At 34.1% G+C, this 14084-nt stretch overlaps 1 protein-coding gene across 1 annotated transcript; it reads right to left on the minus strand.

Moving 5' to 3' along the window:
• Positions 1 to 789: 789 nt before the first annotated feature.
• LOC149551076 (uncharacterized) lies at positions 790 to 2454 on the minus strand. The gene has a single exon (XM_089786659.1). It carries the CDS (start codon positions 2125 to 2127, stop codon positions 892 to 894), a length of 1236 nt encoding a protein of 411 aa, XP_089642785.1. The 5' UTR covers positions 2128 to 2454; the 3' UTR covers positions 790 to 891.
• Positions 2455 to 14084: the final 11630 nt, after the last annotated feature.

The raw sequence follows: 14084 nt of genomic DNA on the forward strand, positions 1-14084 counted from the left end.
ATCATATTGATGGGTGAATCTTCCACTTTTTTTTTCACCCGCTGTTGTCGACAATATTATTCCTTGACTAGGTCAGCATGGTGGGAAACAAGTTGGTTTCCAAGCCATATGGGCCTATGATTGCTAGAGCATTCAGTGTTATTATGTTGCTTTAATAAATGGCATGTTAGGCGAGATTTTGGACTTTGCAAAGGAAGATAAAGCTACAAAAAATCAAGAGGCTTGATCCATTTTCAAGCCTTGTATCATATATGATTTTGTAGCGATGTTTTTTTTTCTTTTTTTCCCATAATTCATGACTTATTTTCTCATCTCTTAGCCTAGTTCTTGTGTTGTACAAATGGTTCTTATTAGTCTAATTTTAGTCTAATAATGTTACATTACAAGTGAACATTGCTCCCATTTTGATCACAACCCTTATGTATTTCTCTTTTATTGTAGACTTTTGTGATCTGATATATTATTACATGAACAATATATTTTATCTAGAAAATATAAAATTTCATCTATCTAAATAACAAATGTCATTATGCATGTCTATAAATCAATAAATACTATTATCACAATACTATTAAAGCAAGTATTTTGACATGACACTTGTTATATTATATACATACAAATTACAAACCTATTACATAGAATATTATGAAATTGACTCCACATATATGCTGTCATCTTTGTAAAAATGTTGCATTTTAAATTTTGTTTATAATTTATGATTCAATAGTCTCCAAAAATAAATTAAAACAACCTTACCATAGATATAACTAGGTCATTTTGACACTCACCTACGCAATTTTCACATCAAATTTATTGACCCATATTTAATGAGTAGTGAAATAGGGAATCATCACATCACAATACAGTTCAAATCCTCCACCACAAAAATCATCAACATCCATATCTCTTCCACGAACGAAAATTAGCCCCATCACTCACCACCAAACCTATACCTTGTTGAGTTGTCATTTCCCCATTGACCTCCACTTTCCCAACCCCCAAATAATACATTCTAAAACTCCCATCTGGCATAGCCAAAACATAAGGAGTCCCCACAATCACATTGTCCCAAACATCTTCCCCAATCCTAGCTGTCAAGATTGGTCCACCCGGCTCCCTCCCGCACTCCACATCCTTTCGCCATGTCACCCCATCATTGGACAAAGCCAAGCCAATAGCAAACTCAAATCTAAAATTAGATCCCTCATAAAACATAACATACTCATCACCAACCCTTATGACATGGCGCACGGAAACCCCACCTTCATCCCACGACCCGGGCTGCCCGACCGACAAAATTTTCCCGACCTTCTCCCACCGCTGCCCGTCGTTAGAAACCGCCAAACCGGCTGAAAAAAACCCCATTCCGGCCAGTCCGCCACTCTCCCTTGTATGATACGTCATAAACAGCTTCCCGTCACCGGGAAACAACCTTGGCCAAGAAACACCATTCTCGTCCCAAGACCCTGGTTTTCCGACATCCAGAAGCGGGCCTTGGCGCTCGGAAAAGCGGAAACCATCGGACGAGGACGCGATTCCTGGCAGGAGTCGCAGGCCTCTGTATTTCTCGTCCGGTTTTCCGACGAGAGGAAGCTCCAGCATACCGCCGCCAAAGTAGTAAAGAAGCCATTTTTCGTCGGCATAGACGACGTCGCTGACGGCGACGTGGACGGAATCGAAGGCTGCCGGATCTTCTGAAGGATCGAAAATGGCGCCGTTCGGTAAATGGCCGCGGTAGCGTTTGAAGGATGTGCCGTCTGCGCTGACTGCCATGCCGATTCTGCCAGTGGGGAGGGAGTTGTTGAAGGGTTTTACTCCCATATTCCACATATCTGACGAACGCCCGTAGTAGTACATGCGGTAGGAATCGTCCTCGGGGCTAGGGTTAGGGTTCTCAGGGTTTCTAGGGTTAGGGTTTGGGACTCTTACGACGACGGCCCCGGAGAAGAGCCTTTTGTCCCACCAGTCGGAGTCTGCTGGCGCGGGGCCGAGTACGCGACCTGAGCTCCATTCCATTGCTCTAATGGAGGTGGAATTTGACAAGGGTTTTGATTTTGGGGTCGGATCTGCTGGGGAGGAAATGAGCGGATTGAAGAATTTTGTGCCGGGGAGTGTAATTATGGACATTGGAGTGAATCGTGAGCGAATGGAATTCCTGTGATTTGGAGAAAGGAGAAAAGTTACTTGCCGTCCAGGTGTTTTTTTTTTTGAAGATAATGTTGTTGATAGGAGCGATAGAGAGATATTTAAAGCTGGGACCCCTGATTACACGCTGTCCAGACAACAAGATTTCAAAACTTTATAGAATTTGTAGCTTCTGTATAATTTCTTGTCTAGATTTGCTCATTGGTAACACATCCTCCAAAGAAAGAAACACATTAAAAATCTCATAACATTTATAACATTTCTTTGATCTATTCTTCTTCTGCAGTAAATTTTGATCAATCCATTCATTGTTTTGTTGAATTTTGTTTTTCCAGTGTTTAAATTGAGCACTTTCAAGTGTCCTCACAGCTGGCATGAATGTGGACATTTTATGACAAAATGTCGCTGTAATCGTGTAGCTCATTAGATGTGATTGTTCTCCATATAAAATAGCACACCATCATACAGGTCTGATGGATTTTCACATAATTTTTACTCATTCGATTCTCATAATCTTCTTCTACAATCCTGTAAGAATTCAGAAAAATTGATGAAAATAAAATGTTCTCTGTTCTATTTGAATTGTTAGTCATGCCATTTATCGTGGAGAAAAACTAGAGCTTTGTATTATCTAGTTTTCCTTCTTAAAAGAAAATGTTTAAAATTGTTGATTTCAAAACATCTTTTTATAGCTGGCATGGATGTAACCGTATCTTGGGCGTTCCATGTTAAAATGTTACTCTCTCGAATGTTCTATATCGTAAAATTGGCATATTCTCTTTTTTCACTCTTCAACTCTTCAATGTTCTATATTGTAAAATTGGTATATTTTCTTTTCTCACTCTCAACTCTCCAATGATCTAATTCCACATTTTCTATAATGTAAGAAAAAAATTAAAGATAAGCAATAAGGCTCATGTTTTTAACTATAGACTGAAAAATAATCTTAATGAAGTTCATTTGGTTAGTAACTTTATTAAGGCTAAAAGTCTAATTGTAATATCTAATGATTTAGTGTGGTTATTATGGACCAATTTTAATATATTAGATTTTCTATTTATTTTTGTTTAAATCTTTTCACTATTTGATTAGATCAAGGTTTTCCTTAGATTTTGGATTTATGCTACATAAATTCTTTGAACAATAAATAGTGATATATTTTAAATAATATTAATAATTTTCAAATAACTTGGAAGCTTTTTTCAAGACATGAGTAGAATATGTTTTGAAGTTGAAGAAATAAGCTAACATGGCTCTCTCATTCTGATGATAATTCATAAGAGTTGAAAAATCAGCAAATAAATCTAAAAACTAAATAACAATCTTAATACACATGTATTTCTTTATTGACAGAGACCATTGCACCTCTTATTAATGTAGGAGCTAACAACATTTTATTGAGATGTTATTGATACTCTAGGAACAATTCTTTGCATTTTTGCACAATAGCTCAACTCACCTAAATTTATTCTTATGTTGGCAAATAAGTTACATGGAAATCACTAAATGAACTACTAGTACAATTATAGAGCACCCTAACAACCAATAAGTGGTTCTAGATTTGACTCTTAATAATCCATACAAATATTTGACATAATATCATAATCAAATAAGCAAAGATTAGCCAAAGTCAAGCATAGATTATTTTAGTGGTGAATCTTTGCCATTTGGTGATCTTGTCTCATCGGTCGATTGTCATTTGGCAATTAGAGCATGTAAAGTTGGTCAACTGCATCGCCAAAAATTTACAAGATTTGGGTCCAAAGCCCGTGTTGGTCACCCATTAGTTTTCATGTGATTGGTTGAAAATCTTGGTTCAATTGCCATTGTAATATACATTTTGGATAACATTAATTGAAAATTTTTGCCATCCTTTACATATTGTTTTCTTGTTGGACAACGTTATTTCACCATTAGTATAACTAATTAATTTTCCTTTGGGTTGGGCATCGCCTACCATTTTCTCGATGTGTGTTGCCCACCAGCCCTATTTAGCCAACTGTTTTATATTTTGGGCTTACATAGGAAGGTTTATTTCAGTTACATTTGACATTCCTGCTTGTTAATCTCGTGCAATTCTCCAACTTAGTTTGGTATATATACATTCATAAGATATTGTTATTCTACACAATTCACTCTTTCTTAGTCTGGCATTTCTTATTGTTGCTGAAGTTTCTGAGTGCTAAGTGCATTGCCTATTGAGTAGTTGTGACTCATGGACCGTGGTTTTTGTAAAAGGTAAGTAATTTTTAATTTATTTTTTATGTGGTATTGGTTATTTTTTACTATCCATTGGAAATCTCACATGCTTAGATAGGTTTGCGAATTTTATTAGATAGTACCGTAGACTATAGTAGCTATCCCCTTTTTATGTGAATGAATCATATTATTGTTATTATATGAAGTCTAAGTAGTCTACTATCATAATCTTTTGTTCAACAAGTTCATATTTTTTTTGCAGCCTTTATTAGTTTGCAATGTTAAACAAGAGGGGTTTCGGTAGGATCCCTGAAAGCCAAGAGAGCCACCAAAACACAAAAGCTTATCAACATATTTTGGAGGTGGAAATGTTGGCAACCTATAAGATTCACAACTTACATCTCTAGTGCATATTGAAAAAGGAGATTCATCACAAGTTGGAGACCATTTTGAGAAAATTCAAGTTGGTAAACTTGATATCTCGGTCGAGGAAGAACTTGAACATGATTTTGAGGCAGTTCCCCTGAGTAGGGAGTCACAAAATGATATTATAGATTTGGGTAAGAAAACCAAAAGTGATGCCATAAATGATTTTCATGCATAGAAGGGGAAAAGAAAATTCGAATGAAAAAAGATTGATCTCGTTCGGATTTGTCCAAAAGGAATTTTCAATTAGAATGGGTGGAAAAGTTCTAGTTCATTGAAGCAATGCCCAATCCAATTGATGGTGAGCCTCCTGTAGAATGCAGATGTAGGATTTGCATAGAGATAACAAAGAAGGAAAAGAGGTTGCAACTTAAACTTGATACCATCAAAAAGCATGTCGGTAAAGTTTATAAAAAGGGAAATTGTAGATGTTGTTGAAGAATTCATGCTAACTTGGAAAATGAATTACAACTATCTACATATCAAGAATGTCAAATTATACAAGTTACACGAGCAATTACGGGAGAAGCATTTTACGATAAAAGGTTCTATGAAAGATTTCCTTGGGAAACCAATGGAAGTGGAAAATATGAGAAAAGTTGTTCAATTAAGTGTCGTCTTGTATATTTTGAGTAGAGGGTGTCTTATGACAAACCACCCTTCAATTACTAGTTTATTACACTTTTTTTAAAAGTTTGAAACTATCCAAACAGTCACTGGTCAGTAAACAATGGATGAGAATGGGCTAGTTGTCTTGCACAAGTTGAAAAAGAAGATATTAAGGCAAAAATAAAATAGTCAAATTCATTGCATTGTCTCTAAGTTGTAGCAATTGATAATACTTCTTAGGTGTGCATGCATGTTTATACTATAAACGATCTTTTTCATCAACCCTTTCTACTATCTGTTGCTAAATTGAATTGTAGTGCGACAACCAAAAATCTATATGATTTATTAATAGTACTCTAATTGATTGTGGAGGTATGGATAACATGGAGATTGTCAAAAATTTGGTGTGTGTTGGAGAGGATGGAACTTCGCTTATACAAGGTCATAAAGGCAGTCTTTGAAAAAAGATCCAGAATGATTAGACACCCTACGTTATTCTCATTCACTACATGGCCTATTGAATGAATCTAGCTTTTGGAATTGTCAATGATTGTTGGTTGTGTTTGTAAAGTGAAATCTTTAATCAAAGAGACTTACCAATACTTTTGTTGAAGTCCAAAATGAGTCTAGGAATTTCAACACTTTGCTCAAGGACTTACTAATGGGAGAAAGCTTCTTAAAGACAATGATACCAGATGGATCTCTTTGGATGAACCAGCGCATTGAGTATTCTCTAAATATCCATTATTGATTGGACTAATCCACTCTGTGCAAGACAAATTTCATCAACTATATTCAAGTCTAACTAATGTTAAGATACTCTTAACTCTGGCAGCTATTATCCTCATACTACAGGACATAAGAAATATTATGAAAAATGTTCAACAAAGAGCTATATACATTGTAGAATATAATAAGCTATGTAAAAAAGACATTTAATAGCTTGGATACTCTGTATCAATTACAACTATTGGATGAATCAAAGTTTACAAAGAAGATATAAATAACATATTTGAACAATCCTAGAAAATTTTTGCTTATTGGTGCAAACAATGAGGTATGTGTTAGGGTATGTGAAGTTGACATACCAATGCAGTACTATGCCTACATCATCCTAAGTCCAACCCCAACGAATTAGGAAGCGAAGTAGAATCTGAACCAGAGAAGGTACTTTCATGTGTTAAAAGTGAAGATTTCAAGAAGATTGTTGACTTTGTGCTTGACCCTATCAAGCGAGTTTGTTACAATCTTTTGTCACAAATTAGAAACAAATTCCCTATAGAGGAATTGCTCGAAGCAATGTCTATTATTTTTCCTTAATATTGGTCTCTAAATTGAGTTATTTTCGAAGAAAGATGACGACTTTGATGAAGAATTTTTGCAAAACTTAATTAATCAATGGAGTAATTATAAATGGAATTTAAAATGAATCTTGACTGAGAGATCAATCATATTGTTCTATAAACATAATGATGGAGCAATATGATATTATGGAGAATCCAATGAAGAGGGAGTGGTAACAAAGCTTTGAAAAAACCTTGGTCAGAGAAATCAGTTGAGAGAGCCAATACTAAAATATTTCAAGCTTACTAATTCATGTTTGACAATGATATTGGGTTCAGTGGAGGATGAGAGTGTTTTCAGTACTTTGGGCTTCTTGAAGTCAAAGGTTCGAAAAAAATTAGACAAAAATTTGGATAATTATTTGAGGCTCTATAATTCTCGGTATGAGGTAGATAGTTTCTCTTATGACAGGGCTCTCAACATTTGGAGAAAAAAAATTCAAAGAAGAGGGATGACCAACATTTCAAACCCAAGTGGCAATGGCAGTGATGGTGGCAATGGTTCCTATCCTGATATTGGAAGCAATGATGATGAAGTTGACTTTGGCATGCATACTGACGATGAATCTAAAGAAAACACAAGGAACAATCAAATGTTATATGAAATAAATGAGGAGGATTTAGATGATAGTGATGTTGAGTCGGTCCAGTCGAAGTGGCAACTATAGTAGCTTCTCAAGTTCTCTGCGAGTCAAGTAAGAGGCTAGTAGCTCTGGTCTTACCAATTTCAATTCAAATTAATATATGTGCTCTAGTCTTACCAATGTCTAAGACTCTATCTACTAATTAATTATGTTTGTAGAAGTTAATTTATACCCTTAACTGTCCTATTATAGATGCTTAATTTTTTTAAAACATTTAACATGTTGAGATTTTCACTGATTGTATTTTTTAAGCATGTTGATATTTTCATTGATTCTAGTTTTTATACATGTTGAACTTGAGATTTTCATTCATTCTATTTTTTAGACATTTTTAGATTTTCATTGATTCTAGTTTCTTTAAGAAATTGTCACATAATGCATTTTACAGATTAAAATTTCTTTAAAAAAGATTGTATTATTAAATCAATGTGTAACATAATACATAACATAATACAATTAACAATTACAAATAGTTATACAAATATAGAGCCTAGAGAAGTAGAATATTAAAACCCTTTGCAAATGAGTAAATGACCCTGAATTCCCTTTTACAGATACAAAGGAGAAACAATAGTTGCAGGTCAATTTTTAATTGTATATATAATTAGATTAGTACTACATTATGTGTGTACAATCACATTGCCACATTGCCAATTGTACAATTTTTTCAAGGAGTAGGGAAAAAAATTTCATCTGCTCTAGGTAGTACTAGTAGGTTGTCCAGCTACCCTGATAGGTTGGTTCTTAATTCTTGTAAAAATTAACATTGAACAAAGTTGAAATTAAATTTGTAAATTTAAAATTAAAGATCAACAAGTAACAAAGTGTTTATTCTACTATCACTTATTAAGTTGTTACTTGTTAGTGCTATGACTGGCACTAATAGATTGAGTAGATGACCCAACTCCAAGTATGTTCTTTAGGGCGCTCCATTCTGCATCATTTGGAAGCTCTATTATTTTTAGATTGTACATAAATAGTTGTTGACAGTGGTTTGATGCAACTTGCAATTCTTTCTATAGTGGTTTCCTCAAGCAAGTTGCCTAAATTGGAGTTCATGATTGTGCAACTATTTCATGTAATCTTCTTTTCCAATGAATTTGTCATCTGAGTTAAATGGATTTGGTAATCCAACATTTAGCAAGTGACGTATGATATGATTAATCTTCATCAAGTCTTTGGAAGTAGATCTCATAGCTTGGTCTATTTCCATTAATCTTTCACAATTTCGATAGACAACTAAGGCCATTACAGAGGCATCATTGTGGTTATTTATTCCTTGGTTTGCCAATTCCCTATCACTGGATCTTTGTACTTTATACAAAATTTGTTTTGCAATATTTTCTAAGTAATTGGTGAAGATACTTTTTTTTATCGTCAACATTGTTTTTACATTTTCAAAGACATCTGATATTGCTATTTAAATTAAGTCATTCAAACAAGCTATCAGTGTTCTGCATTAATTTCTCCCAATTTTCTTGACCCAAGCCAAGTCCTTGTATCTTTCGAGTAGCATTCGTAAGATCTCCTCGATGTCACCTTCCCCTTTTGTCTCTCTTCCTTTTGTGGAGGCTATCTCCCAAAAAATTGGCAAAATCTTAACTAAAAAGGGCCTTCGAGTTGCCTTCAAACCCCTTTCTAAGTTAAGAAATTGTATCCCACTTGCTCAAGGATGTGCACAACTCTCTTCTAGACTCTGGAGTCTACAAGGTTGAGTGCTCTTGTGGCATGCCCTACATGCGTGAAACGGGTCGCTCTATTATCACCAGGATTTGAGAGCACGGGGCCGATATCAAGCATGAGAGGGTACAAAAATCTACCCCAGCTGAGCACTCGTCTTCAACCAAACATCATATTTGTTTGGAGAATGCCAAAATCTTATCTAAGGAAGACAATTATTTCAAGAGGAAGTTGAAAGAGGCCATCGCCATCAACTATCATCCCATTAACCTCAACCCTGATGATGGGTGGTCCATTAACAACTCATGGCGTCCCCTACTTGACACCCTTGATGGCCTACATGTTGGCACGCTTGACAGATCCCACCATCCTTGATGCTCTCGTTGTTTCTTTTCTCTCTCTTTCTGTAGTTTCTTGTGTTGGGTGCTTCCTCTTCTCCTGCCCCCTTCTCTTGCTCTTCCCTCTTTTCCTTCTCTTTGTGTTGTCCTATGGGTTTTTCTCTTTGTTGTTGACTTGTGGGTTCTCCTCTACCTTTCTTTGTCTTCATGCTTGTCTCATTTGTGGTGCTCTCTCTCTCTCTCTCTCTCTCTCTCTCTCTCTCTCACACACACACACACACACACACACACACACACACACACACACACACACACACACACTCGCCCTTCATGCGTTTCTTGGTTGTATGTTCCTCTTGCTTAGGTCCTTTGTTCTGGTCTTTTTTGTTTGGGGTCTTCATGCTCTGAGATTGTCCAATTTTTGTAGGTACATGACCCCCTTTTTTTACAAGTGTTTTCCTTGTTAGTTGTTGGTTCCCCTACTTTTGTTTTTGCCATCTATTTTTATTTTCATTTTCATTTTTTGACTTATTTATTTATGTTTATTTTTAACTTAGTTTTTTTATATTTTTATATTTTTATAATTTTATATTTTATATTTTCTTTTTTCTTTTTTTCTTTTAGTTTTTTAGTTTTTATTTGTTTTTAATTTTTAAATTTTTAAATTTTTCGTGTTTCATTTTTATTTTCATTTTTTGTCTTTCCTATTTTATAGCTTCGTTAGTTCCTTGCTCTATATATTTATTTATTTACTTGAATTTTTTTGTTTTTCATATATATATATATATATATATATAAAGAGATATACTAATGATTTTTAATGTTTTAATACATATGTATGTATTCACGTATATTAGTATATATATATATTGCTTTGAATTCAATATTACCATGTTATTATATTGACACACTTCACTTTACCCTAAAATTTATTTTTATATTTACATCTTGTTAATCTTTATTTTTATATTTAACCTTGTATTTTTATATACATTCACCTCTCTCCTTATCATTACTCTTTACATGATTTTTCTTCCAACTAGTATTATTATTCTAATGCGTTATGTATTTATTGCAAGGCACCACTTTACACAATGCCTTGTCTTTCTTTATTCATTTATAATATAATTTTATGTGCAACTTTTTTTCATTAATTTTAGGTTTTCTTATTCTCTACTTTGTTTTGCGTGTTTCTCCCTCTCCTTTTAACTCTTGAGTCAAGTCTAGTTTGTAAATCTTTACTCTCTGGCACTTTCTCATCCTGATGATGGATCATGTAGTATGATCCGAAACGTTGATGTAAAAAAACACACACAATCGAATCCAGAAATCAAACTATTCTATACATGGATTGTGGAAATCTACTATTGTTAATCTCAATCATGTTTATTATACTATCCTTGACATGATAGTCTTTGGAAGACGTAATTATATTTTATGCAATTGCCTTCTCCATGTTTTTCTTCATTTCACTCTTTTCTCATATTCCTATAGTTTCCCTTGCCAATTAGTTGCTCTTTTCCTCTCATCCTCCAACTCCTTCAAATCTTGGATTGTCTTAGTAGTAGTTACCTCTTTTTTCTTCTCATCCTCAAGTTCCCTTTTCAAATCATTGATTGTCTTCGCAATAGACTCCTTTTCTTTTCACATTGCCCAATTCCTTTTTCAACTCATGGAGTGCATTTACAATATGAGTAGACTCCTCTTTCTTCACATTCTCCAATTCCCTCTTCAAATCAAGGATTTTCTTTGTAGTTGACTCCTATTTTTCTTCACATTCTCCAATTCCTTCTTTATATGGTGGATTGTGTTTGCACTAGACTCAATTGTCTTTGCATTCTCCAATTCCTTCTTCAAATCAAGGATTGTCTTTGCATTTGACTCCTCTTTTTTCTTCATATTCTCAATTTGTCTCTTCAAATTGTGGATTGTGTTTACACTAGACTCCTCTTTTTTCTTCTCATTCTCCAATTCCTTCTGTAAATTATGAATTATCCTTGCATTAGACTCCTCATTTTTCTTTTCATTCTCCAATGCCATCTTTAAATTACGTATTGTAGTTTTAGTAGAGGAGTACTTTTTCCTTTCATTCTACAAATCAATCTTTAAATTATTATTTTCCTTGATAGTAGAGTTCAGATTAGTTTTCAACTTATTGTTTACTTGTGCACTATTCTCTCCAGACTTGAACAACTATGTAGTAGAGGATCTTTTTTTGCACTCATTCAATTCTTTAGTCAAAATTTTCAGTTGTTCATTCATCTTTTCTTGCTGGACAATTGCCTCTGTAGAAGAAGAATTCTTTATCCTATTTTGCAATTCTTTGAATGTATTGTATGTTGCTTTCTCCTTGGTCTTCACATCATCAAGGTCTACTTGTAACTTTATATTTTCTTTGCAAGCCTTATGTTTTCCCTCTCCACTTTCAGAAGTGTAGACTATTTTGTTGGTCTCTTTTGATATATTGATTTTGTCAATATTTTTCACTTTTGAGAAATCCATTTGAAGATTGGTAACTTGTACATCGTTATGATTTATTAGATTTTTTGGTGGATTATTATATCTATCTAGGGGCATAACAACCATGAAATTCATCATTTCAGTGTTTTGGTCATATGTTAGAAATATATTGTTACTATTAGATCCTTGATCTTCAACAATTGCATCACTTTTCAACATCTTCATAATTTGCATATTTATTTTTCTTGTTTGATCAAAATTCGTTGCAAAATTATTTAAACTAAAATCAAGGTTTTTTGACACAATTGAGTGTTTGAAAGGTCAATTATCTGTTGTATTGATGTATGCTCCTCCAACTCTAGTTACACTTACTCCACCTACAATTGTATTTCAAGGATTTCCAACAACCTCAAGATGACCTATTCCAAATCATGGTGTTTTAGGACTATTTTTAGGGTTTTGTCCAGAAGCTACTAGTGCATACATTGGTGAAGTAACTGCTAACATTGCTTTCATTGTAATTGCCAAAAATTTTTTCCTTTTTTGCACAAGGTTCACCTATGCTAGTGCTAGTGCTATTGCTAGTGCCATTGCTAGTGGTATCAACTTCAACTAGATTTAAAGATTTGACAAATTTTGTATTAGGATGACCTTCAGAAGTAGAAGTATAATTTTTTTTTCCCCCTTTCTAGATGAATCATCTTCAATTTCATTGGAGAGTCCAATGACTAGCTTACTTCCACTTTTGAGTGGGCCTAGTACTGCAATTAGATTCCAAATCCATTTACCACTTGCACCAATGGGCCCTATACATACATAACCCATGTTTTGTATCATAGTTTCCCCTTTACTATAAATTTGTTCAATAGAATCACTCATTTGAAGTTAAACAATATGCTTGGTTGACTTGGGATCCTGAGTACCTTGAATGTCTTCATCAGAGTCAGAGTCCTATCTTTGACTATCGTTGTCACTACAAGTGCCAAATTGATATACTATAGATGGATGCTCTTTATTCTAATAATTGTTAAAAAAAATATCCTCCTCAATTTCCTCAAAAGTTGTTGAGGTCTTTGGTTCACCCAAATTTTTCCTCATTTTCCAAAAATCGTTCATTTTGGTTTGACACTATAATTCATATTTGCATGCCTCTTTAATTTCTTTTGGCATAGAACTCTTAGAAGGTTGAGATGTTTTCTTGTAGAAATTGAAGTATGTCACAAGCTTTGATTTGTGCTACTCTGATATGTCATAATTTGGGATGACAATTCTTGCATTGAAATAATATTCTCTATTGCATGTTTCTCCATCTCTTTCTTAACCTCATCCCAATAATCCATGTTTTAAAACTTTTCTATCAATGACATCTCCTAATGTTGATATATGTTTGCAGAGTTCCCATTGGCAATAAATCTTGTTTTTATTATTTTTAGTGGATCATAATTTGAGTGACTGACAAAATCAAAGCTAAAAAAATTACCAATTCATTTGCCACTTTGAAAGCCTTTCTCTCAAATGTGAGGCCTTCAATTGTGAAAGGCAAGGAAGGAAATATCATTTTCTTTTATTGTCTACTAAAAATTTCATCTGCGCTCTACATCTATCATACATATTTCAATGCAAAAACCCTTTGTGTAACATGTATTGGAAGTTTGCATGGTTCAACCGTTGAACTATAAAACCTTAACACAATGTAGTCTTCCATGAAGAACCAATTAGCCAATTGAATTTGACTTCCCAATTGAATGCAATCTTTACAAGACATGGGCAATCTAGGCATTGAAGTGTCTATATTTTTTGGTAAATAGGTGCCAAAAAGAAGTCTACAAAATGGTTGTAGTTATTATTGTTACCAATCATCCTCATCTTATGTGTCTACTCATATACTAGACTTGGAGTCTCTGATTTCTTCTAGGTTTTCTCATCAAACTTACAGACCTCAATATCAAACTTGTTGTTTTTAGTCTCAAATATTGGGCGATGCTTTACTAAAAGAAGGTAGCACAAGTAACTTGTGAACCTAAATTTCTTCATCTTGCTTGTAGTTACACTTTCTTTAATCATTAGTAATTGTTCTTGCATAGATTCAACAATGTGTTGAACATAATTATATCTTACTACTACCTTCTCAACTGACTAACCTCAACAATGGATATTATAAACCATTTCAAGAATATTGGCCCCCACTTCCTTGTTACTCTTAGGTCTAACAAAGTAAACAATTCACTCTTAGTTATGGA

Source organism: Cupressus sempervirens, chromosome 6, assembly GCF_028749045.1.
Source record: "Cupressus sempervirens isolate cs-2001-9-10 chromosome 6, ASM2874904v1, whole genome shotgun sequence".
In the NCBI taxonomy this organism is placed as follows: domain Eukaryota; kingdom Viridiplantae; phylum Streptophyta; class Pinopsida; order Cupressales; family Cupressaceae; genus Cupressus; species Cupressus sempervirens.